The 26,041-nt window shown below is 45.6% G+C and overlaps 1 protein-coding gene across 1 annotated transcript in view; it reads left to right on the top strand.

The window, feature by feature from the left end:
* LOC124127357 (CAAX prenyl protease 2-like) overlaps window positions 1-26,041 on the top strand; it is a 31,584-nt gene that overhangs the window by 537 nt on the left and 5,006 nt on the right. The window contains exons 2-8 of the mRNA XM_046490754.2: window positions 11,791-11,896; window positions 16,481-16,561; window positions 19,464-19,524; window positions 20,246-20,304; window positions 21,596-21,704; window positions 22,726-22,797; window positions 23,277-23,339. Of these exons, the coding sequence (XP_046346710.1) occupies window positions 11,791-11,896; window positions 16,481-16,561; window positions 19,464-19,524; window positions 20,246-20,304; window positions 21,596-21,704; window positions 22,726-22,797; window positions 23,277-23,339 (551 nt within the window). The remainder of the gene's footprint in view (window positions 1-11,790; window positions 11,897-16,480; window positions 16,562-19,463; window positions 19,525-20,245; window positions 20,305-21,595; window positions 21,705-22,725; window positions 22,798-23,276; window positions 23,340-26,041) is intronic.

Raw genomic sequence — 26,041 nt, forward strand, 5'->3', positions numbered from 1 at the left:
ACTTTTAAAATATTCTTCTGTCATGTAGATATAGATCTAGTTTCCATTCACATCGGGACTTGTTGCTACCCTGTGCCAATACAGATGGCTTTATCAATATCACGGACATTTATGTTCTGTTACGTTTGTTTACATATTGTGAGCGCCAATGTGCACGTGCATCTATGTCATACGTCACACGTCATGACTATGTACCTGTGGTCAGTTACGAATAAATCATCGTTCACTTCAGATTAAATGAGTAGGTGTTATACTGTTTTGAGATATCTTTATTCGACATCACAAATGATGGAGATCTCTAACACAGAACAGGAAGCATAACTTAATGCAACACATGATTGTATAATGTAAATGTACATAATCCTCTATCCCTACCCAAGTGATTGGTAGATCTTGCAAAAGGTATGACAAGGACTAAATATAGCAGTCAAGTCTTGACTGAGTTTTAAATGAACTGAAATGTCTTCAAGTGTGTTGATGTCACATATTATGAGTGTTCCAATCCTCCATATCTATGGAAGGGAAGGATGACAGGAATGTCATGTAAACACATGCATGTCTGAGGGGTTATTCCACCCAAATTGCATGAATATAGTCACTAAGCCACGAGGGTGCAATCTTTCTCCGAGTAGAACGTCTGGGTTCAACATCCACTGGGGCAGGACATGGGGATGGTAGCGTTCTTGTATTTGGTGTTGTTGTCAACGACGGTGCAGCAGGTTGTTGAGGAGCAGCAGTCTGGTGTTGAAAGCTTGGTAGTTCTGATGACAGGTCTGAGGGACTCACAGTAGTCGTTGCTGGCACAGCTGAGGATGATGGTTCCATCAAGTTTAATTCCTTTTGCGAGGGGGCAACAGGCTGATTACTGTTGGCATTGCTGGGCCTGGATGAGGCCTTCTGCAAGAAAGGACGGTATTGTGTACCATTGAGACCAGCTGGTGATGTTGAATGGATATGGCCTGGCAAATGATCAGCAACTGTGACTGTTGGTGTGGGTGGATATACAGGAGTGTTTTTGCGGAGGATTTTCCTGTTGCGTAGAGTTACTCTACCTGAGCCGTCCACACGTACAACATACTGGTCGAATTGGCGAAACTTCGATCACACATCCAGTTTTATCCCATTTCAGTGGGTGAGGACCTGTTTGATTTTGGATTCGGACAAGGGGTTGTAGCTGTTTGGTGTGCTCAGTAAGCCGTTCAGCCATCCTCATATGTCAGTCTCTCAAAGCATCCTCTCTCATGGAAAGGGTATCGCGCCATGTGTCATGTGGTTTATAGCAACCAGGTGGTATGGGTATAAAGTCCTTTATGGGTCTACCGAAGACGCACATCGCAGGGGATAACTTGGTGTCTGTCTGGAGTGTTCCTGTATTGTAGCATTGCACGTTGGAAGGCCTCAGTGTCAAGTTCCCCATTGGGTCCAGTGTTGTTCGTTATCAATCTTTTGACAGTCTTGACACCGACCTCTGCTCCACAATTGCTGTGTGGGAAGTCAACAGATGACATGCGATGATGCACACCCCATGTTCGAAGGAACTCTCTGGTAGCTGAGGCTGTGAATTCAGGGCCACCATCAGAGGATAGCTCATCCGGAATGCCAAAGGTGACAAATGTTCGGCGTAGATAATCAATCAGGCCAGGTGCACCACTGGAGGTTCTTTCAACTATAGGCCAGTTGGAGTATCTGTCAACAACCACTAAGTAGTTGATCCCTTTGTAATGGAAAAAGTCAGCACACACACATTGAAATGGGTAGACTGGGTAGACGGGTGGCGTGGGTGGGCCACAAGGTTGGGAGGGGGCCATATGGTTGCAGTGATTGCTATCGTTTCTGAGGGCTGTGATAGCTTGAGTGATTCCAGGCCAGAAGACAGATGCTTCAGCTCTTGCCGTCATTGATGACACGCCTTGGTGAGCGGAGTGGAGTGCAGTCAGGACATCCCCATGTAGTAATGGGGGAATCACGATTCGATGATTTCTTTGACAACTCCATCGACCGTATGAAGATGCTCACGAAATTGATGGAATTCGCGAAGTGATGGTGGTAATTCGGAGGAATTCTGGCATCCCTGATTCAATCATCTCCACCAGCTTCACCATATCGTTGTCACTGCTTGTTGCTACCTGAACCTTGTCCCAGGTGATGGACTGGAAGGAGCTGATCGACGACACGGCTGAGTGTATAACTGAGTCCTCAATGCTGTCATCAGGCTTCTCGCTGCATCTTATTGAGGCTAGGATCATGTGACTGACATTTGAGAAAGTTGGGAGGTCAAGCAAGTCGTCATCATGGCAGATGGCTGCGACATCATCTATTAACACCATTTTCTCAAGGTGGCCAGTTGGATAGCAGGACACAGCATTAGCAGCGCGGTGTTTTGCACCTGGTACATGAACCATCTGGAATTTGTCGCGCAATGCTTTTTTCTTTAGATTTCGGAGTGGAGCATTTGAGATATGTTCGAGGGATCGGTCGCCAAACAGCTTGAGGAGTGGTTTGTGGTCAACCGCAACAGTGAGATCGTTACAGCCGAGAACAAAGTACCTGGCTTTGTCCAGTGCATCAGCAACTGCCAAAGCCTCTCCTTCCACAGGGGCGTAGCGGGATTCAGCTGCATGGGTGAAGTGACTGCCAACCAGAGTGATTTTCCAACCATCCCGACAACAGAAAGGCACTGTCTTGGGGCATTTGCAATGTTTTTGGAATAGCCAAAATCCAAATCCACCTTTTGACCAGTCAGTAGCAAGGCATGTCGGCTTGCGTTTGTCAAATATTTGTACACCCTCCTCAATCTCACTGACAATGACTGCCTTTGATTCCTGAAACCACATGTCTAAGCGGTCATCCCATCGAAAAGGTGTCCCAGGCTTCAATAGCTGACAGTATGGTTGCATCTTTTCTGCCATGGAAGGCATAAGATACCTGGTTGATAAGGCCAAACCATGACCGCATGTCTGTAATATTTCTCGGTGTGGGAAAGTCCAAGATGGCTCGGAGGTACTTTTTACAGGGCCGAACACAGTCATGTGTTATCTCAAAGCCTGCAAATTCAACCATACCCTGAGCAAAGACAAACTTCTCAGGGTTCAGTGTGATGCCATTTCTACCTCAGATGTCAAGCCATGCACAAGCTAGGAAGTAGCACTCTGTAATGTCATCAGCCCAGAGAAGTGCATCATCTACGTACTTGGTTTTGTTGGGTACATCAGCAACAATCACATCTAAACGCCGTGTGTAACCACCTCCTGATGCAATGTATCCTTGGGGGGCAGTGAGGTATCTGTATCTTCCCCAGGGTGTGATGAATGTCGTCAGATGTTTGTCTTCATCCCGAATGGGTATGCTATTGTAACCATTCCAAGCATCAAATACAGTCTTCTTTTTGCCATGCAGTACAGATCTGGCTTGGTGGAATGGGGACTGTGTGTGGTGTGTTTCTCTGATTGCATGTGCGTTAAGAGCTTGAAAGTCAACAGTGCGTCTTGGTTTACCATTCTTCTTGGGACAAACAACCATTCTATGGCACCATGTGACAGGTTCACCTATTGGTACTGGCTCGATCACACCTAGTCGGACGTCTTGATCCAAGCCAGCTTTGACATGTGGTGTAGCAACTGGTGTAGCATCGGGGTCAACCATAAGCTTCATGGGAGGGCCCTCAATGAGGGGGAGTGGTTGGTGCTCACAAGTGTTGAATGTGCTTGACTTGGTGTTCTACTGGATTTCTCCAATTTTTGCTTGTTTCTGCTGCAGCACACAGATTCAAAGTAATTGGATCGACTGCACAGCGTGCAAGTATGACCAGGGGCTTGGCATTCTTTCTTTCTGATTTTGGGGGCTGCAGACTGCCCCTTCTTGCTGCAGTAGTGGCATTTTTCAGATTTATCAAACTTTTTAGTTTCGCTGTGAGCTGCATTCCTGCTGCGTCGGTAAGTGCTGCCGATTGCTTCAGCACCTTGAGGGTCAAGAAGTCGTGATGAGGACCGCTTACCAGCTTCTTTGGCTTCTACAAACTGGAAGGCCTAGAGTCATGTCTTGGTTTTTGTCACCAAGGAGGTCTAACTGGATTTTGGGGTCATTCAGGCCACGTGTCAGCACATCCCGGAAAATAGCCTCCGTGTAGTTTACCTCATCGTGACAGCCTGGGCATGGAATGACAAACTTGCACGCTCCAGCTTGACCCCGAAGCCTAGCACCAAAGGAACGAACAGTCTCATCACGGTCCTGGGTCATACTATGAAGAGTAACACGCGCCACCATGGTGTTCTCCTCTCTTACGGCAGGGACTTGAATGGCTTCCAATACTGCTGCTTCAGGTTTGTCTGTCAGGGACCCACCTGCAGAACGTGTTAGATCTCTGCGTAATGTCTCATCACAGCATTCCAGTAGCTGCACCACGAGATCCTTCCCTGTGACCTTGGCAGCCTCCACATAGTCTTTCCACCTGGAGATGAAGTATGACCAGTCCTCGCTTGAGCCGGCGGAGGATAAAGTTGGTCGCTTTACTTTCTCGACCTTAGCTGAGCTACTAGCATGTGTGGTCATGGTGTGGACCGTTGCATGTGCATGTGCATTCAGGAGTGCGGCAATCGCCACAGAGTCAAGGTCTTCTGTGACGAAGTCACATGATGGGACTGGACACTGTACTGTTGGCATCTTGTTGAGTTAATTGATCTCCATCATAAATGAGTAGGCGTTATACTGTTTTGAGATATCTTTATTCGACATCACAAATGATGGAGATCTGTAACACAGAACAGGAAACATAACTAAATGCAACACATGATTGTATAATGTAAATGTACAAAATCCTCTACAGACATCTTGTTGCTTGATGTTCCTCCCAGTCTAGGTGCCGGTCAGACGTCTTGTTGCTTGATGTTCCTCCCAGTCTAGGTGCGGGTCGTACATCTTGTTGCTTGATGTTCCTCCCAGTCTAGGTGCGGGTCAGACGTCTTGTTGCTTGATGTTCCTCCCAGTCTAGGTGCGGGTCAGACGTCTTGTTGCTTGATGTTCCTCCCAGTCTAGGTGCGGGTCAGACATCTTGTTGCTTGATGTTCCTCCCAGTCTAGGTGCGGGTCGTACATCTTGTTGCTTGATGTTCCTCCCACTCTAGGTGCGGGTCAGACGTCTTGTTGCTTGATGTTCCTCCCAGTCTAGGTGAGGGTCAGACGTCTTGTTGCTTGATGTTCCTCCCAGTCAAGGTGCGGGTCAGACATCTTGTTGCTTGATGTTCCTCCCAGTCTAGGTGCGGGTCAGACATCTTGTTGCTTGATGTTCCTCCCAGTCTAGGTGCGGGTCAGACATCTTGTTGCTTGATGTTCCTCCCAGTCTAGGTGCGGGTCAGACATCTTGTTGCTTGATGTTCCTCCCACTCTAGGTGCGGGTCGTACATCTTGTTGCTGATGTTCCTCCCAGTCTAGGTGCGGGTCGTACATCTTGTTGCTTGATGTTCCTCCCAGTCTAGGTGCGGGTCGTACATCTTGTTGCTTGATGTTCCTCCCAGTCTAGGTGCGGGTCAGACGTCTTGTTGCTTGATGTTCCTCCCAGTCTAGGTGCGGGTCAGACATCTTGTTGCTTGATGTTCCTCCCAGTCTAGGTGCGGGTCAGACATCTTGTTGCTTGATGTTCCTCCCAGTCTAGGTGCGGGTCAGACATCTTGTTGCTTGATGTTCCTCCCAGTCTAGGTGCGGGTCAGACATCTTGTTGCTTGATGTTCCTCCCACTCTAGGTGCGGGTCAGACATCTTGTTGCTTGATGTTCCTCCCAGTCTAGGTGCGGGTCGTACATCTTGTTGCTTGATGTTCCTCCCAGTCTAGGTGCGGGTCAGACATCTTGTTGCTTGATGTTCCTCCCAGTCTAGGTGCGGGTCAGACATCTTGTTGTTTGATGTTCCTCCCAGTCTAGGTGCGGGTCGTACATCTTGTTGCTTGATGTTCCTCCCAGTCTAGGTGCGGGTCAGACATCTTGTTGCTTGATGTTCCTCCCAGTCTAGGTGCGGGTCAGACGTCTTGTTGCTTGATGTTCCTCCCAGTCTAGGTGAGGGTCAGACGTCTTGTTGCTTGATGTTCCTCCCAGTCTAGGTGCGGGTCAGACGTCTTGTTGCTTGATGTTCCTCCCAGTCTAGGTGCGGGTCAGACGTCTTGTTGCTTGATGTTCCTCCCAGTCTAGGTGCGGGTCAGACATCTTGTTGCTTGATGTTCCTCCCAGTCTAGGTGCGGGTCAGACATCTTGTTGCTTGATGTTCCTCCCACTCTAGGTGCGGGTCAGACATCTTGTTGCTTGATGTTCCTCCCAGTCTAGGTGCGGGTCAGACATCTTGTTGCTTGATGTTCCTCCCAGTCTAGGTGCGGGTCAGACGTCTTGTTGCTTGATGTTCCTCCCAGTCTAGGTGCGGGTCAGACGTCTTGTTGCTTGATGTTCCTCCCACTCTAGGTGCGGGTCAGACATCTTGTTGCTTGATGTTCCTCCCAGTCTAGGTGCGGGTCGTACATCTTGTTGCTTGATGTTCCTCCCAGTCTAGGTGCGGGTCGTACATCTTGTTGCTTGATGTTCCTCCCAGTCTAGGTGCGGGTCAGACATCTTGTTGCTTGATGTTCCTCCCAGTCTAGGTGCTGGTCAGACATCTTGTTGCTTGATGTTCCTCCCAGTCTAGGTGCGGGTCAGACATCTTGTTGCTTGATGTTCCTCCCAGTCTAGGTGCGGGTCAGACATCTTGTTGCTTGATGTTCCTCCCAGTCTAGGTGCGGGTCGTACATCTTGTTGCTTGATGTTCCTCCCAGTCTAGGTGCGGGTCAGACGTCTTGTTGCTTGATGTTCCTCCCAGTCTAGGTGCGGGTCAGACGTCTTGTTGCTTGATGTTCCTCCCAGTCTAGGTGCGGGTCAGACATCTTGTTGCTTGATGTTCCTCCCAGTCTAGGTGCGGGTCAGACATCTTGTTGCTTGATGTTCCTCCCAGTCTAGGTGCGGGTCAGACATCTTGTTGCTTGATGTTCCTCCCAGTCTAGGTGCGGGTCAGACGTCTTGTTGCTTGATGTTCCTCCCAGTCTAGGTGCGGGTCAGACATCTTGTTGCTTGATGTTCCGCCCAGTCTAGGTGCGGGTCAGACGTCTTGTTGCTTGATGTTCCTCCCAGTCTAGGTGCGGGTCAGACGTCTTGTTGCTTGATGTTCCTCCCAGTCTAGGTGCGGGTCAGACATCTTGTTGCTTGATGTTCCTCCCAGTCTAGGTGCGGGTCAGACATCTTGTTGCTTGATGTTCCTCCCAGTCTAGGTGCGGGTCAGACGTCTTGTTGCTTGATGTTCCTCCCAGTCTAGGTGCGGGTCAGACGTCTTGTTGCTTGATGTTCCTCCCAGTCTAGGTGCGGGTCAGACGTCTTGTTGCTTGATGTTCCTCCCAGTCTAGGTGCGGGTCAGACGTCTTGTTGCTTGATGTTCCTCCCAGTCTAGGTGCGGGTCGTACATCTTGTTGCTTGATGTTCCTCCCAGTCTAGGTGCGGGTCAGACGTCTTGTTGCTTGATGTTCCTCCCAGTCTAGGTGCGGGTCAGACATCTTGTTGCTTGATGTTCCTCCCAGTCTAGGTGCGGGTCAGACGTCTTGTTGCTTGATGTTCCTCCCAGTCTAGGTGCGGGTCAGACATCTTGTTGCTTGTTGTTCCTCCCTGTCTAGGTGCGGGTCGTACAAGTACCTGAGCATGATGTACAGTCTTACAATTACACTACAGTGGCGACGAGGATAAAAACTTCAAAGTACGGAAATATTACGTGCAAGGTTGAATTTTACAGTTGGCCTTTGCTGATACACATGGTTTTATTCAGCAGTGCGGGGTTTTGCAAATGATAGTGGGACTGCTCGTGATCATCACAATGGCGGGCATCATCGGTGAAGAATGGTCGTCGTATGCAGAAAGAGTGATTCTGTTCTTTGACGCAAACGTAATTCCAAACGAGCGATGAGTGCACGGATTTCTTTCCATGCTCGGCGGCAGAACATATGGAGTGCTAAAATCTTTACTTTCGCCAGCGAGACCGCAAGACCACAGATTCGATTACTTAGTGACACATCTACAGAATTACTACATGCCCAGACCTCTAGTCATTGCAGAAAGATACAGATTTCACAAACGGATGGAAAGTGAAAGTGAAACAGCTGCACAATATTTGGTTCCATTGAAGGGACTTTCGCGAAACTGTGAGTTTGGCGTTACTTTATATGAGAGGCTGCGGGACCAACTTGTGCTAGGTTTGAGAACTATTCCAATTCAAAGGAAATTGTTAGCAGAAAATGACCTGACTGTTGACCGGGCATTGGCAATTGTAGAGTCTTTGGAATTAGGGGCCAAGGGCTGTGATGAGCATAGCCGAGGTAGCGACAAGAGACACAGATCTACCGAAGTGTTTTCGTTCAACAGCAAACCTAGGACTGGAAACACTAAGTTCTGTTATCGTTGCGGTAACTCATTTTACCTTGCCAACAATTGCAGATTTAAGGATACAGTGTGTTCGTTCTGTTGCAAACGAGGCCATCTGCAGGCAGTTTGTCGAATGAAGAGTTCGGGTCATGACCCAGGATCAAGTTCAAGGTCAACCGGAAATGTAAATGTAAACAATGTAAAGTTGGAAGAGATGCTTGTGAAGTACTGTGATGTTTTCTCAGAAGAAATTGGTACAATTAAAGCTCATCTGTCTGTCAAGTTCAACGAGGGAGTTTTTCACAGGTTCATTAAAGCAAGGCCTGTACCTTATACTTTACAGGACAGGGTGAAGGAAGAGATTACACGAATGGAGAAGAATGGGGTATTGATTAAAGTAGATCACAGTGAGTGGGCAACTCTGATTGTACCTGTTATGAAAGGGGAGGTAACAGTGAGAATTTGTGGGAACTTCAAGTCTACAGTGAACCCAGTGTTGAATGTTAACAAGCACCCACTGCACAAAATAGAAGATTTGTTTGCTACTCTGGCTGGTGGAAGAAAATTTTCAAAAATAGACTTAGCATATGCGTATCAACAGATGGAAGTGGATACAGATTGTCAGAAGTATTTGACAGTTAACACACCGAAGGGACTTTACAGGTATACCCGTCTTGCTTTTGGCATCGCCTCTGCACCAGCCATATTTCAGGCCACAATGGACCAGATATTGTAAGGCTTGGACAAAGTAGTGTGTCATCAAGATGACATTTTAGTGACCGGATCAAGTGATGAAGACCATTTCAGAAATCAAGGCAGTGTTGAAAAGGTTGCAGCAATATGGTTTGAGAGTGAAGAGGGGAAAGTGCAAGTTTTTTGTCGATTCAGTCAAGTATCTAGGTCATGTGATAGATACTGAGGGACTTCACACTGCTAAGGATAACAGGTGATACAGGCCTTAACTGACGCTCCACGACCAGAGAATATATCGCAACTACGTTCATTTTTGGGTGCTGTAAACTATTATGGGCGTTTTTTGAAGCATTTATCTACGGTACTAGATGCACTTAATGACTTACTGAGGAAAGATAAGAAGTGGGCGTAAAGAAGCTTTCAGGAAATGCAAGTGCATGATTGCCAACTCGGATGTGGTATGTGTAATTACGATCCTTCACTACCCATACACCTTGCGTGTGATGCTTCGTCATATGGTGTTGGGGCAGTACTATCACATGTTACAAGGGATGGCTTGGAAAGGCCCATTGCATTTGCTTCCTGCACACTGGAGAAAGCTGAGAGTGGATATTCTCAAATAGACAAAGAAGCTTTGGGGATTATTTTCGGTATAAAACGGTTTCACCAGTACATTCATGGCAGACATTTCACATTAATCACATATCATCGTCTACTGTTTGGAGCTGGAAGACTGGTGCCTACACTTGCGGCTGCTCGGATGCGGAGATGGGTGTGCATCCTACGTGCATCCTACGTGCATATGATTATGAGATTGAGTATAAGGCATCAGAGAAGCATGCAAATGCTGATGTGTTATCCAGACTTCCACTTGTCAATGTTACCAGGGAGCAGAAGGAATCACCAGATGACGTGGAGATGTTTTACAACCGACAGTTTGAGCAACTACCAGTTACTACTGCTGATGTTAGAAACGAAACAAGACGTGATCCTCTACTGTCTCAAGTGTACACAGCGGTGATGAATGGATGGACAAGAGAGCATGGGGAAGATTTCATGAAGAAAGCATATCACAGTCGAAGGTTTGAACTCACTGTACATATGGGCTGTGTGATGTGGTGAATGAGAGTAGTAATTCCCTCTAAACTGAGAAAGACTGTGTTGCAAGAATTGCACACGGGACATTTTGGAGTTGAGAAAATGAAATCTGTAGCAAGAAGTTACATTTGGTGGCCTGTGATAGATGGTGAAATAGAGGAAATTGCCAAGACATATTCAACATGCAAGAACACTCACAACAATCCACAGTTAGCCCCTGTACACCCATGAGCTCCGCCGTCATGTCCATGGACCTGCATTCATCTTGACTTCCCAGGGCCATTTATGGGTCACATCTTTCTGTTAATTGTTGATGCATTTTCAAAATGGCCAGAAATTGTAGTAATGAATTCTACAACATCTAGTGCTACAGTGAAGGAAGTACGAAAGCTGTGTGCACAGTTCGGTTTGCCACATCAAGTGGTTACAGATAATGGAGTGCAATTTGTGTCAGAAGAGTTCGAAGCATTTTTTAAATGCAATGGTGTCAAACATATTTTGTCAGCTCCATATGATCCGGCTACTAATGGACAGGCTGAGAGGGCAGTCCAGTCATTCAAACAGGCCATGAAGGCAGCTAAGGAAGACGGTGGATCTGTGTTGACAAAGGTTGATCAGTTTCTGCTGGCTTACAGGTCGACTCCTCATTGCACTACCCGTGAAACTCCAGCAAAGTTGTTTCTGGGGCGAGAATTAAGGACAAAGTTAGACTTGCTGAAACCAGACATTCAGTCTGCTATGTCATCTAAGTTGGCAGGCCAAATGAGTGATCCAGCTGAGACTAGACAACTGCAAGTAAACCAGGTGTGGGTGCGTGATTATCGTGCACATGACAAATGGATACCCGGGCACGTTTTGACAAAATATGGAGAGAGACATTAAGAAGCTGATGTTGGCGACAGGAGTTGTCGACGCCATATTGATCAACATCGAGGTAGAATTGCTACAGACATTGTTGAAGGTGACAAACTTTCGACCTTACAAATACACTACAATTTATGATAGAGATACTGCAATAAATAAAATATTGATCAAATTAACTTACGTTCGTGCTTTCACCATGATCAAATAATGTTTCATATAGGCCCTAATCAGATTTTATGACAGCTATAATAATAAATTCACACGTTTATGATAAACCTGCTGTAAAATACAGCAAATTATATTTGTTCAGGCAAAGATGTATAAATATCTATATCATGTATACATCATTAAATCAGGTAATCCTGGTAACACTTCAGATTTATAAATAGACAGTTTCATATCTGCTTTAATGAAGTAGGAAAGGATGTTCTCAGTCGTTACTATGGTTATGCAATGCTTTGTTGAGAATAATTCAATCTTTTTTTGTTTGTTAGTTTGTTTATTTGTTGTTTAACGCAGCACTCAGCAATATTCCAGCTATATGATCCAGTTACCTCTTCCGACAAGCATATGTTGCTGAAGACCAATTCTAACACGTATCCTCACCGGTCCTTTTTGTGTGTGATAACTGATATTAATGATCTCCCTTAGTTTTGAATTCTTGAATGAGTGAGTAAATCCCACGGACCATCAGCTTCCTTCTACATGTTGAATGTCTTTCAGAGATCACCCAGACACAATCAAGCGGCGGTTCATCAGTGTCGGGATTATCTCCCTTCTTGTACCACCCATGCTGTGGATCTTCAGTGAATACCAGGAATCAGACCAGGTGAGTCAATATGTCAGTCATAGTCAGTTGTCAGTGTGAGGGAAGGATAATCAGTTGTCAGTGTGAGGGAAGGATAATCAGTTGTCTCTTGTCAGTGTGAGAGAAAGTGAATCAGTTGTCAGTGTGAGAGAAGGATAATCAGTTGTCAGTGTGAGAGAAGGATAATCAGTTGTCAGTGTGAGGGAAAGTGAATCAGTTGTCAGTGTGAGAGAAGGATAATCAGTTGTCAGTGTGAGAGAAGGATAATCAGTTGTCAGTGTGAGAGAAGGATAATCAGTTGTCAGTGTGAGGGAAAGTGAATCAGTTGTCAGTGTGAGAAAAGGATAATCAGTTGTCAGTGTGAGAGAAGGATAATCAGTTGTCAGTGTGAGAAAAGGATAATCAGTTGTCAGTGTGAGAGAAGGATAATCAGTTGTCAGTGTGAGAGAAGGATAATCAGTTGTCAGTGTGAGAGAAGGATAATCAGTTGTCAGTGTGAGGGAAAGTGAATCAGTTGTCAGTGTGAGAGAAGGATAATCAGTTGTCAGTGTGAGAGAAGGATAATCAGTTGTCAGTGTGAAGGAAGGATATTCAGTTGTCAGTGTGAGAGAAGGATAATCTGTTGTCAGTGTGAGAGAAGGATAATCAGTTGTCAGTGTGAGAGAAGGATAATCAGTTGTCAGTGTGAGAGAAGGATAATCAGTTGTCAGTGTGAGAGAAGGATAATCAGTTGTCAGTGTGAGGGAAGGATAATCAGTTGTCTCTTGTCAGTGTGAGAGAAAGTGAATTAGTTGTCAGTGTGAGGGAAAGTGAATCAGTTGTCAGTGTGAGAAAAGGATAATCAGTTGTCAGTGTGAGAGAAGGATATTCAGTTGTCAGTGTGAGAAAAGGATAATCAGTTGTCAGTGTGAGAGAAGGATAATCAGTTGTCAGTGTGAGAGAAGGATAATCAGTTGTCAGTGTGAGGGAAAGTGAATCAGTTGTCAGTGTGAGAGAAGGATAATCAGTTGTCAGTGTGAGGGAAAGTGAATCAGTTGTCAGTGTGAGAGAAGGATAATCAGTTGTCAGTGTGAGAGAAGGATAATCAGTTGTCAGTGTGAGAGAAGGATAATCAGTTGTCAGTGTGAGGGAAAGTGAATCAGTTGTCAGTGTGAGAAAAGGATAATCAGTTGTCAGTGTGAGAGAAGGATAATCAGTTGTCAGTGTGAGAAAAGGATAATCAGTTGTCAGTGTGAGAGAAGGATAATCAGTTGTCAGTGTGAGAGAAGGATAATCAGTTGTCAGTGTGAGGGAAAGTGAATCAGTTGTCAGTGTGAGAGAAGGATAATCAGTTGTAAGTGTGAGAGAAGGATAATCAGTTGTCAGTGTGAGAGAAGGATATTCAGTTGTCAGTGTGAGAGAAGGATAATCAGTTGTCAGTGTGAGAGAAGGATAATCAGTTGTCAGTGTGAGAGAAGGATAATCAGTTGTCAGTGTGAGAGAAGGATAATCAGTTGTCAGTGTGAGAGAAGGATAATCAGTTGTCAGTGTGAGGGAAGGATAATCAGTTGTCTCTTGTCAGTGTGAGAGAAAGTGAATCAGTTGTCAGTGTGAGGGAAAGTGAATCAGTTGTCAGTGTGAGGGAAAGTGAATCAGTTGTCAGTGTGAGAGAAGGATATTCAGTTGTCAGTGTGAGAAAAGGATATTCAGTTGTCAGTGTGAGAAAAGGATAATCAGTTGTCAGTGTGAGAAAAGGATAATCAGTTGTCAGTGTGAGAAAAGGATATTCAGTTGTCAGTGTGAGAAAAGGATATTCAGTTGTCAGTGTGAAGGAAGGATAATCAGTTGTCAGTGTGAGAGAAAGTGAATCAGTTGTCAGTGTGAAGGAAAGTGAATCAGTTGTCAGTGTGAGGGAAAGTGAATCAGTTGTCAGTGTGAGAAAAGGATAATCAGTTGTCAGTGTGAGAAAAGGATATTCAGTTGTCAGTGTGAGAGAAGGATATTCAGTTGTCAGTGTGAAGGAAGGATAATCAGTTGTCAGTGTGAGAGAAAGTGAATCAGTTGTCAGTGTGAAGGAAAGTGAATCAGTTGTCAGTGTGAGAGAAAGTGAATCAGTTGTCAGTGTGAGAAAAGGATAATCAGTTGACAGTGTGAGAGAAAGTGAATCAGTTGTCAGTGTGAGAAAAGGATAATCAGTTGTCAGTGTGAGAAAAGGATAATGAGTTGTCAGTGTGAGGGAAAGTGAATTAGTTGTCAGTGTGAGAGAAAGTGAATCAGTTGTCAGTGTGAGAAAAGGATAATCAGTTGTCAGTGTGAGAAAAGGATAATCAGTTGTCAGTGTGAGAAAAGGATAATCAGTTGTCAGTGTGAGAGAAGGATAATCTGTTGTCAGTGTGAGGGAAAGTGAATCAGTTGTCAGTGTGAGAGAAAGTGAATCAGTTATCAGAGTGAGAAAAGGATAATCAGTTGTCAGTGTGAGAGAAAGTGAATCAGTTGTCAGTGTGAGAAAAGGATAATCAGTTGTCAGTGTGAGAGAAGGATAATCAGTTGTCAGTGTGAGAGAAGGATAATCAGTTGTCAGTGTGAGAGAAGGATAATCAGTTGTCAGTGTGGGAGAAGGATAATCAGTTGTCAGTGTGAAGGAAGGATAATCAGTTGTCAGTGTGAAGGAAGGTAAATCTGTTGTCAGTGTGGGAGAAGGATAATCAGTTGTCAGTGTGAGGGAAGGATAATCAGTTGTCAGTGTGAAGGAAGGTAAATCTGTTGTCAGTGTGAGAGAAGGATAATCAGTTGTCAGTTTGAAGGAAGGTAAATCTGTTGTCAGTGTGAGAGAAGGATAATCAGTTGTCAGTGTGAGAGAAGGATAATCAGGTTTAACATGGAGACACGCAAACAAAGCCGACCAGTACTTCTTTTATCACTGAGTGCTAGACAGGGTAACAACAAGTAAAACCAAACCTGTCTTTTGGTTCGCGTGGCCAGGGGATAAAACCCCCATCTTCCTCTCTTTGGGCAGACACTCTATCCACTAGACCATGTATGTGGTCTGCTGTCAGTGTGAGTTGGTGCACCAGTAAGGTGACACAAGTACTGCAGCAGTGATAAGATCGAATACACTGGGGAGGGGCATTAGACATTCTGTGTGTAAGGTGAAGTCAGGAGGGGCATTAGACATTCTGTGTGTAAGGTGAAGTCAGGAGGGGCATCAGACATTCTGTGTGTAAGGTGCTGTCAGGAGGGGCATCAGACATTCTGTGTGTGAGGTGCTGTCAGGAGGGGCATCAGACATTCTGTGTGCAAGGTGCTGTCAGGAGGGGCATCAGACATTCTGTGTGTAAGGTGCTGTCAGGAGGGGCATCAGGCATTCTGTGTGTAAGGTGCTGTCAGGAGGGGCATCAGACATTCTGTGTGGAAGGTGCTGTCAGGAGGGGCATCAGACATTCTGTGTGTAAGGTGCTGTCAGGAGGGGCATCAGACATTGTGTGTGTAAGGTGCTGTCAGGAGGGGCATCAGACATTCTGTGTGTAAGGTGCTGTCAGGAGGGGCATCAGACATTGTGTGTGTAAGGTGCTGTCAGGAGGGGCATCAGACATTCTGTGTGTAAGGTGCTGTCAGGATGGGCATCAGACATTCTGTGTGTAAGGTGCTGTCAGGAGGGGCATCAGGCATTCTGTGTGTAAGGGGCTGTCAGGAGGGGCATCAGACATTCTGTGTGCAAGGTGCTGTCAGGAGGGGCATCAGACATTCTGTGTGTAAGGTGCTGTCAGGAGGGGCATCAGACATTCTGTGTGCAAGGTGCTGTCAGGAGGGGCATCAGACATTCTGTGTGTAAGGTGCTGTCAGGAGGGGCATCAGACATTCTGTGTGTAAGGTGCTGTCAGGAGGGGCATCAGACATTCTGTGTGTAAGGTGCTGTCATGAGGGGCATCAGACATTCTGTGTGCAAGGTGCTGTCAGGAGGGGCATCAGACATTCTGTGTGTAAGGTGCTGTCAGGAGGGGCATCAGACATTGTGTGTGTAAGGTGCTGTCAGGAGGGGCATCAGACATTCTGTGTGTAAGGTGCTGTCAGGAGGGGCATCAGGCATTCTGTGTGTAAGGTGCTGTCAGGAGGGGCATCAGACATTCTGTGTGTAAGGTGCTGTCAGGAGGGGCATCAGACATTCTGTGTGTAAGGTGCTGTCAGGAGGGGCATCAGACATTCTGTGTGTAAGGTGCTGTCAGGAGGGGCATCAGACATTCTGTGTGTAAGGTGCTGTCAGGAGGGGCATCAGACATTCTGTGTGTAAGGTGCTGTCAGGAGGGGCATCAGACATTGTGTGTGTAAGGTGCTGTCAGGAGGGGCATCAGACATTGTGTGTGTAAGGTGCTGTCAGGAGGGGCATCAGACATTCTGTGTGTAAGGTGCCGTCAGGAGGGGCATCAGACATTCTGTGTGTAAGGTGCTGTCAGGAGGGGCATCAGACATTCTGTGTGTGAGGTGCTGTCAGGAGGGGCATCAGACATTCTGTGTGTGAGGTGCTGTCATGATAACTTGAACTCTGGGGAGGTGGGCATTAAAATATTTGTTGATGCTATGTGTGGTCAAGTGATGATGATGATGATGATGATGTTGTTTGTTTTTTAGGGACATGGCCTACTTTCCTGGCTGGGAATTCGATTCTGGGGATTTCTGCCGGCTCTCTTTGTTCCGCTGATACTCACAATGGTAAGTGTCTGTTACTATGGTTACCTGTTAAAGCAGCCCAGCAATTATTTGGTGTCCTTATTCTGTTTGGCGACACCATAGATGACTGTATCAACCAAGTCAGCGAGCCAGACCATCAGATCCTGTTAGTTGCCTCTTACGACAAGCATAGTCACCTTTTAGGGCAAGCATGCGTTGCTGAAGACCTATTCTACCCCGGATCTTCATGGGTCGCCATGAGAGGGAGGCGACTCCTGAACTAATGCTAACCAGGAGGTTACATTGGGACTAGTTGCCACGGTTCCCTGTCAAGGTGATGATACGAGGGACGGTCAGTAAGTTTTGCAACTTCAATATAAGTTGCAGAATGTCTATTGAACTTTTATTTTTCAATATAATCTCCATTCACCTCAATACATTTATTCCATTTGTCCTTCCAGCTTTTAATACCACTTTTATAGAAATCCGTAGATTGGCCCTCTAACCACGCCTCTGTTGAAGCCTTCATGTCCTTGTCATCCTGGAACCGTCTTCCACGTAGTGCAGATTTCATTTGCCGGAACAGGAAATAGTCACTGGGGGCTAAGTCTGGGCTGTAGGGTTGGTGATTTAACTGTTCAAATCCACATTCACATATGGCGACCTGTGCAATTCTTGACTTCTGAACCGGAGCGTTGTTATGCAAAAGTAGAATACCACGTGTTAACATCCCATGGCGTTTCTGGTGAATAGATTTTCGCAATTCTTTCATTACATTAGCATAATACTGTCCATCGATTGTAGTTTTTGGTGGCATGTAATCAATCAGTAATATGCCTCTTGCATCCCAAAATATGGTCGCCATTACTCTGCCAGCCGATGGTTGAGTGCGAAACTTCCTCGGAGGCGGAGAATTGGGGTGCTTCCATTGCATGTATTCAAATTTAGTTTCTGGGTCCCACTAGACGAGAAAAAATCCGGCTTCATCAGCAGTATAGAGATCCAGGAGGTCTCTACAACTTTCAGATCTTGAGCTCTGAGGTGTCTAGGTACCCATCTCGAAGATACCTTGGACATACCAAGATGCTCATGAATAATGGTTCCAACAGTTCCAACTGATATTTGGAATTCCCTAGAAAGTTCAGATACTTTCACTCATCGGTCAGACAAAATTCTTCTTTCTATAGCAGCAATGGTTTCCGGTTGGGTGGCATCTGAAGGCCTGCCTGACCTTGGGTCATCGTCTATGGACTCCCTACCCCTTTTAAACTGTAGAGACCAACGGCAAACTGTGGAATAGTCAGGAGCATCCATACCCATCACGTTATACATGCGATCATGGATTTCTTTTGCTTTGCATCCCTCCTTGGTAAGGAACTTTATTACAGCGCGTTGTTCATGTTTGAGAGAATCCAGATTGTGAACACCCTTAGGTGAATGAAGCCATCACATCTAACTTACTGTTGTGTCTGGGGCGGTCGGGTAGCCTAGTGCTTAAAGCTTTCGCTCGTCACGCCGAAAACCCGGGTTCGATTCCCGACATGGGTACAATGTGTGAAGCCCATTTCTGGTGTCCCCCGCCGTGATATGTTGCTGGAATATTGCTAAAAGCGGCTTAAAACTATACTCACTCACTCACTCACTCACTATTATTGTGTCTGGAACTTGTTATGACACGTGTCAACCTGATGTTATGATGAGTGTCAACCTGATGTTATGATGAGTGTCAACCTGATGTTATGATGAGTGTCAACCTGATGTTATGATGAGTGTCAACCTGATGTTATGATGAGTGTCAACCTGATGTTATGATGAGTGTCAACCTGATGTTATGACACGTGTCAACCTGATGTTATGACACGTGTCAACCTGATGTTATGATGAGTGTCAACCTGATGTTATGACACGTGTGAACCTGATGTTATGATGAGTGTCAACCTGATGTTACGATGAGTGTCAACCTGATGTTATGATGAGTGTCAACCTGATGTTATGATGAGTGTCAACCTGATGTTATGACACGTGTCAACCTGATGTTATGATGAGTGTCAACCTGATGTTATGACACGTGTCAACCTGTTGTTATGATGAGTGTCAACCTGATGTTATGACACGTGTCAACCTGATGTTATGATGAGTGTCAACCTGATGTTATGATGAGTGTCAACCTGATGCTATGACACGTGTCAACCTGATGGTATGATGAGTGTCAACCTGATGTTATGACACATGTCAACCTGATGTTATGATGAGTGTCAACCTGATGGTTTGACACGTGTCAACCTGATGTTATGATGAGTGTCAACCTGATGTTATGATGAGTGTCAACCTGATGGTATGATGAGTGTCAACCTGATGGTATGATGAGTGTCAACCTGATGTTATGATGAGTGTCAACCTGATGTTATGATGAGTGTCAACCTGATGCTATGACACGTGTCAACCTGATGTTATGATGAGTGTCAACCTGATGTTATGATGAGTGTCAACCTGATGCTATGACACGTGTCAACCTGATGGTATGATGAGTGTCACGCCTGCCACAAGCTGTGTCATTGTTTGTGTAAACATAAATGCCCAAGTTACAAGACTTATTGAACGTCCCTCGTGGTAACTGATCCTGTGCTGAGACTAGAGTGGGAGTCACCTCAGTAGTAAGGGTGAAATGATAAATGGGTGCATCATGAGTTTTCATACGACGGTACGATACACAATATGTTTTTTTTCTGTATCGATACAACATGAACATGTGTCTAGAGCTAGCTTTTCCTTTTGAACCTGCTCTGAAATATTTATTTTAGAAGTTTCCATGCGATTTGACGTAAATATGGGTATCGCGATATGTTGTGTATTCACCCCTAATCAACAGGCAACATGCTGTGGCCACTCCGTCATTTTGGTGTTTGTGATGGTGTGTTTGTGATGGTGTGTTTGTATGCTGCAGGTGCTGTTCATGGGGCCCCTGGCTCTGCACTACATAGACGGCGTGTTCCGACTGTACCTGGGTAAGTACTTCATTGTGGAATGTTCTTTAGGTGAGACCCCTTCTGTCTCGTTTTAACTGGACATCGTTTTGAACGAGTGTAAAGTTGAGACTGTATCAAAGTTGCTGTTGGATGGTGGCTTGGAAATATTCCAATCTTGTACAGGCTGTCCAGTTCCTTACATCAGGAGCAGCTGTCTAACCAGGAGTCCCCATGGGGTAATGTTGCTGATGCCACATTTTTTCACGTTTTAATATTGCTGTCATGACCAGCGGCCATGTTATAACTGTCATATTGCTGACTACCGGCGGCCATGTTATAACTGTCATATTGCTGTCTACCAGCGGCCATGTTATGACTGTCATATTGCTGACTATCGGCAGCCATGTTATGACTGTCATATTGCTGACTATCGGCAGCCATGTTATGACTGTCATATTGCTGACTATCGGCAGCCATGTTATGACTGTCATATTGCTGACTACCGATGGCCATGTTATAGCTGTCATATTGCTTACTACCGGCGGCCATGTTATGACTGTCATATTGCTGACTACCAACGGCCATGTTATAGCTATCATATTGCTGAGAACTGGCAGTAATGTTATAGATGTAATATTGCTGATTACCGACGGCCATGTTATAGCCGTCATATTGCTGAGAACCGGCCATAATGTTATGGATGTAATATTGCTGACTACTGGCGGTATGATCTCATGTCCCCTGTGATTGTCTTCTACAGAACCGCGGTACTGGACCAACAGTCTGAGCAACCTCATCTGGATTCGCAACCACATCGTCGTGAGTATATCTGCCACTTCATCTCTCACTACACCAGTAGTATTTTCTTCTGTATTTTTCAAGATTATTCTATGAAAGAAAAGGTGAGGCTCAGTGTAACCCAGTTAGTTTGGAAATCCATCTTCCGAATGTAGTTGGTTCAGAATGACTTGATGTAACCCAGTTAGTTTGGAAATCCATCTTCCGGATGTAGATGGTTCAGAATGACTTGATGTAACCCAGTTAGTTTGGAAATCCATCTTCCGGATGTAGATGGTTCAGAATGACTTGATGTAACCCAGTTAGTTTGGAAATCCATCTTCCGGATGTAGATGGTTCAGAATGACTTGATGTAACCCAGTTAGTTTGGAAATCCATCTTCCGGATGTAGATGGTTCAGAATGACTTGATGTAACCCAGTTAGTTTGGAAATCCATCTTCCGGATGTAGATGGTTCAGAATGACTTGATGTAACCCAGTTAGTTTGGAAATCCATCTTCCGGATGTAGATGGTTCAGAATGACTTGATGTAACCCAGTTAGTTTGGAAATCCATCTTCCGGATGTAGATGGTTCAGAATGACTTGATGTAACCCACTTAGTTTGGAAATCCATCTTCCGGATGTAGATGGTTCAGAATGACTTGATGTAACCCAGTTAGTTTGGAAATCCATCTTCCGGATGTAGATGGTTCAGAATGACTTGATGTAACCCAGTTAGTTTGGAAATCCATCTTCCGGATGTAGATGGTTCAGAATGACTTGATGTAACCCAGTTAGTTTGGAAATCCATCTTCCGAATGTAGTTGGTTCAGAATGACTTGATGTAACCCAGTTAGTTTGGAAATCCATCTTCCGAATGTAGTTGGTTCAGAATGACTTGATGTAACCCAGTTAGTTTGGAAATCCATCTTCTGGATGTAGATGGTTCAGAATGACTTGATGTAACCCAGTTAGTTTGGAAATCCATCTTCCGGATGTAGATGGTTCAGAATGACTTGATGTAACCCAGTTAGTTTGGAAATCCATCTTCCGGATGTAGATGGTTTCGGAATGACTTGATGTAACCCAGTTGCTCTGATTGCGGAGGTCACACAGTCATAGAATTGAAAACGTATAGGTTCACACAATTTCAGAAATGTTTTTGGTAGCACTAACACTTAATCACATATTACGTGGAAACTTTTATCATGTTGTAGGCAGGGTTTATAGCCCATCAGTTGGTTGTAAGATTACGTGTGTATTCTGCATGACATCCATTGTTGTCCAACATGCAGCATGTCGTTACTGACAGCAATGCTCCCTTTGTTTCAGGCACCGTTCTCTGAGGAGTTCATATTCCGAGCATGCATGCTGCCAATCCTGGTGCCAGCATTTGGTCCAGGGACCAGCATCTTCCTCTGTCCATTATTCTTCGGAGTCGGTAAGTCGAGGCATACTTCTGTAGATATTGGCCAAAATTTGATGCTATCAGACTAGCTGAACTGCTACAGTATGTAATTGATATGATCATGCAGCATATACATCCTCTTAAATACAACAAAAAGTGCCCTGGGGATACTTCTGTTTATATCACAGTGCAGGTAAAACGGTCGGGCTGTACATAATTGTCAAACTGTTTTTTCTGCAGAGAAGGGTCTATGTGGACTCCTGTACAGAAGGGTCTATGTGGACTCCTGTACAGAAGGATCTATGTGGACTCCTGTTCAGAAGGGTCTATGTGGACTCCTGTACAGAAGGGTCTATGTGGACTCCTGTACAGAAGGATCTATGTGGACTCCTGTTCAGAAGGGTCTATGTGGACTCCTGTACAGAAGGGTCTATGTGGACACCTGTACAGAAGGATCTATGTGGACTCCTGTACAGAAGGGTCTTTGTGGACCCCTGTACAGAAGGGTCTTTGTGGACTCCTGTACAGAAGGGTCTATGTGGACTCCTGTACAGAGGGGTCTATCTGGACTCCTGTACAGAAGGGTCTATGTGGACTCCTGTACAGAGGGGTCTATGTGGACTCCTGTACAGAAGCGTGTATGTGGACCCCTGTACAGAAGGGTGTATGTGGACTCCTGTACAGAAGGGTCTATGTGGACTCCTGTACAGAGGGGTCTATGTGGACTCCTGTACAGAGGGGTCTATGTGGACTCCTGTACAGAAGGGTGTATGTGGACCCCTGTACAGAAGGGTCTATGAGGACTCATGTAGAGAAGGATCTATGTGGACTCCTGTACAGAAGGATCTATGTGGACTCCTGTTAAGAAGGGTCTATGTGGACTCCTGTACAGAAGGGTCTATGTGGATTCCTGTACAGAAGGATCTATGTGGACCCCTGTTCAGAAGGGTCTTTGTGGACTCCTGTACAGAAGGGTCTATGTGGAATCCTATAGAGAAATATGTCATTCCCTGACACCAAGATATGACTCTGCAATTCTTTGGTTTTGTTTCAGCCCATTTTCACCACATGATAGAAAAGGTCATTCAGGGTCAACAGGAAGTCCTGGAGGCATTTAAACAATCAGGTAGTGTAACCATGGCAAGCCTGGGTCTTACTCAGGTAATGAATGATGAGAGACAGGGTGTTGATTGGATGCAGTTTAACCCTTTAGTATGCAAAATGTTTTTGAACATACAACAAAGTATTCAGATAAAAAAATAAATCTCTTTCAATATTGGGAAGTTGTATACAAATGAAGATGTGAACTGAAATCTGCAGTGGCATTTTATAAAATGATCAGATGATTGTATTGATGTGCATCATGTTGCCTGGTTTGGTTGATAGTTACATGAATATTGAATGGAACAAACTCTCTGCTTTGATCCACATGTTAACCTTTGCTGTGTAGTTGTCCGGGTAGACTTGCCATTAATTGGGTTAATCATTCAAACACTGGGTCAACTTGCCACACAATGAGTTAATTATTCAATATTGTTTAATTTTTTTAGGAAATTTAGAAAATGCAGGGCACAAATTGCTGACGAGTAACTATTACTATTGCAGTGTTCCAGTTATTCTATACAACCATCTTTGGGGCGTACTCGGCGTTCCTCTTCCTCAGAACAGGTATGTTCAATTAGTTTGGTGTTCATTAACGCATGATACTACTGGTTAAAACATGCCACAGGTAAATACCATGAGAGTTACCTCCCCTGCTGATCAGTGTTCCAGCCCTGAAGTATATTCTGTTCATAACAGTGTTCATCGTCTCATTTGCCAGTGTGTTCCAACTCCATAGTATTTAATGTCCTGGACTCACTGGTGAACATGGCTTCGTGTTGAGTCAGATGGAATGACATCGGTGAAAAACATCAGTCAAATTACACTGTTCGCTCATAATGGAAACAATTAACAATATCATCTGTAACTTGAGTCTCCTTACCAAGTGCCGTCTGCGGTACTAATGGAACATCTTGCACAGGGCTCAGTTTAACTCTGTCAAACATGCACAAGTGCAACCTAATATTTAAAAATACAACCCAATATTTATGTCTACATGCACCAAGCGGATCTAAAAAAAAGGTAAATTTTTGCGTGACTAACACTTACTTGTCCACACAGAATATAAGTTTATTTACCATACTAAATCGCTCATCCCTATGTTTATGTGTAATTTGTCATGCTTTCAATGGCTTGACTGTGGGTATTTCAAGAATATGTGCACATGTTCATATTGTATTAAATTACAGCAATGCGTCGGGGCGATCGGGTAGCCTAATGGTTAAAGCGTTTGCTTGTCACGCCGAAAACCTGGGCTCGATTCCCGACATGGGTACAATGTGTGAAGCCCATTTCTGGTGTCCCCCGCGGTGATATTGCTGGAATATTGCTAAACGTGGCGTAAAACCTTACTCACTCACTCACTCACTCACTACAGCAGTGCGTCATTAATCTATGTGACATTGGCAGCAGACCGGCCTATGTTTCAACTAGGAAATATATATATTGGACTAGGATCGAGCTGGTTTACTTTGGTGCAACTTGATTTTCATGTCAACATGTAGTTGTGAACGCACAATGTCAGAATGTTAGAAAGTGGTCATGGGTAACACATGTTTTATTTGGGATCACACTGTCTTAGTAAAGTACAGATTGTGGTACTTTTTGGGTTGAGTCCAATCTGGGATTCGAAACCCACACTGCCTGAGTGAAGCACCTAATCCCCAGCACACAAAGTCAGCGATCTAACCCACACTGCCTGAGTCAGGCACCTAATCCCCAGCACACACAGTCAGCGATCTAACCCACACTGCTTGAGTCAGGCACCTAATCCCCAGCACACAAAGTCAGCGATCTAACCCACACTGCCTGAGTCAGGCACCTAATCCCCAGCACACAAAGTCAGCGATCTAACCCACACTGCTTGAGTCAGGCACCTAATCCCCAGCACACACAGTCAGCGATCTAACCCACACTGCTTGAGTCAGGCACCTAATCCCCAGCACACACAGTCAGCGATCTAACCCACACTGCCTGAGTCAGGCACCTAATCCCCAGCACACAAAGTCAGCGATCTAACCCACACTGCCTGAGTCAGGCACCTAATCCCCAGCACACACAGTCAGCGATCTAACCCACACTGCCTGAGTGAGGCACCTAATCCCCAGCACACACAGTCAGCGATCTAACCCACACTGCCTGAGTGAGGCACCTAATCCCCAGCACACACAGTCAGCGATCTAACCCACTCAGCCTGAGTGAGGCACCTAATCCCCAGCACACAAAGTCAGCGATCTAACCCACACTGCCTGAGTGAGGCACCAAATCCCCAGCACACACAGTCAGCGATCTAACCCACTCAGCCTGAGTGAGGCACCTAATCCCCAGCACACAAAGTCAGCGATCTAACCCACACTGCCTGAGTCGGGCACCTAATCCCCAGCACACACAGTCAGCGATCTAACCCACACTGCCTGAGTGAGGCACCTAATCCCCAGCACACACAGTCAGCGATCTAACCCACACTGCTTGAGTGAGGCACCTAATCCCCAGCACACACAGTCAGCGATCTAACCCACTCAGCCTGAGTGAGGCACCTAATCCCCAGCACACAAAGTCAGCGATCTAACCCACTCAGCCTGAGTGAGGCACCTAATCCCCAGCACACAAAGTCAGCGATCTAACCCACACTGCCTGAGTCAGGCACCTAATCCCCAGCACACAAAGTCAGCGATCTAACCCACACTGCCTGAGTCAGGCACCTAATCCCCAGCACACACGGTCAGCGATCTAACCCACACTGCCTGAGTGAGGCACCTAATCCCCAGCACACACAGTCAGCGATCTAACCCACTCAGCCTGAGTGAGGCACCTAATCCCCAGCACACAAAGTCAGCGATCTAACCCACACTGCCTGAGTGAGGCACCTAATCCCCAGCACACAAAGTCAGCGATCTAACCCACACTGCCTGAGTCAGGCACCTAATCCCCAGCACACACAGTCAGCGATCTAACCCACACTGCCTGAGTGAGGCACCTAATCCCCAGCACACACAGTCAGCGATCTAACCCACACTGCCTGAGTGAGGCACCTAATCCCCAGCACACAAAGTCAGCGATCTAACCCACACTGCCTGAGTGAGGCACCTAATCCCCAGCACACACAGTCAGCGATCTAACCCACACTGCCTGAGTCAGGCACCTAATCCCCAGCACACAAAGTCAGCGATCTAACCCACACTGCCTGAGTGAGGCACCTAATCCCAAGCACACACAGTCAGCGATCTAACCCACACTGCCTGAGTCAGGCACCTAATCCCCAGCACACA

The sequence above is a fragment of the Haliotis rufescens genome, unplaced genomic scaffold (genome assembly GCF_023055435.1).
Source record: "Haliotis rufescens isolate VD_foot unplaced genomic scaffold, xgHalRufe1.0.p SCAF_51, whole genome shotgun sequence".
Taxonomy (NCBI): Eukaryota; Metazoa; Mollusca; class Gastropoda; order Lepetellida; family Haliotidae; genus Haliotis; species Haliotis rufescens.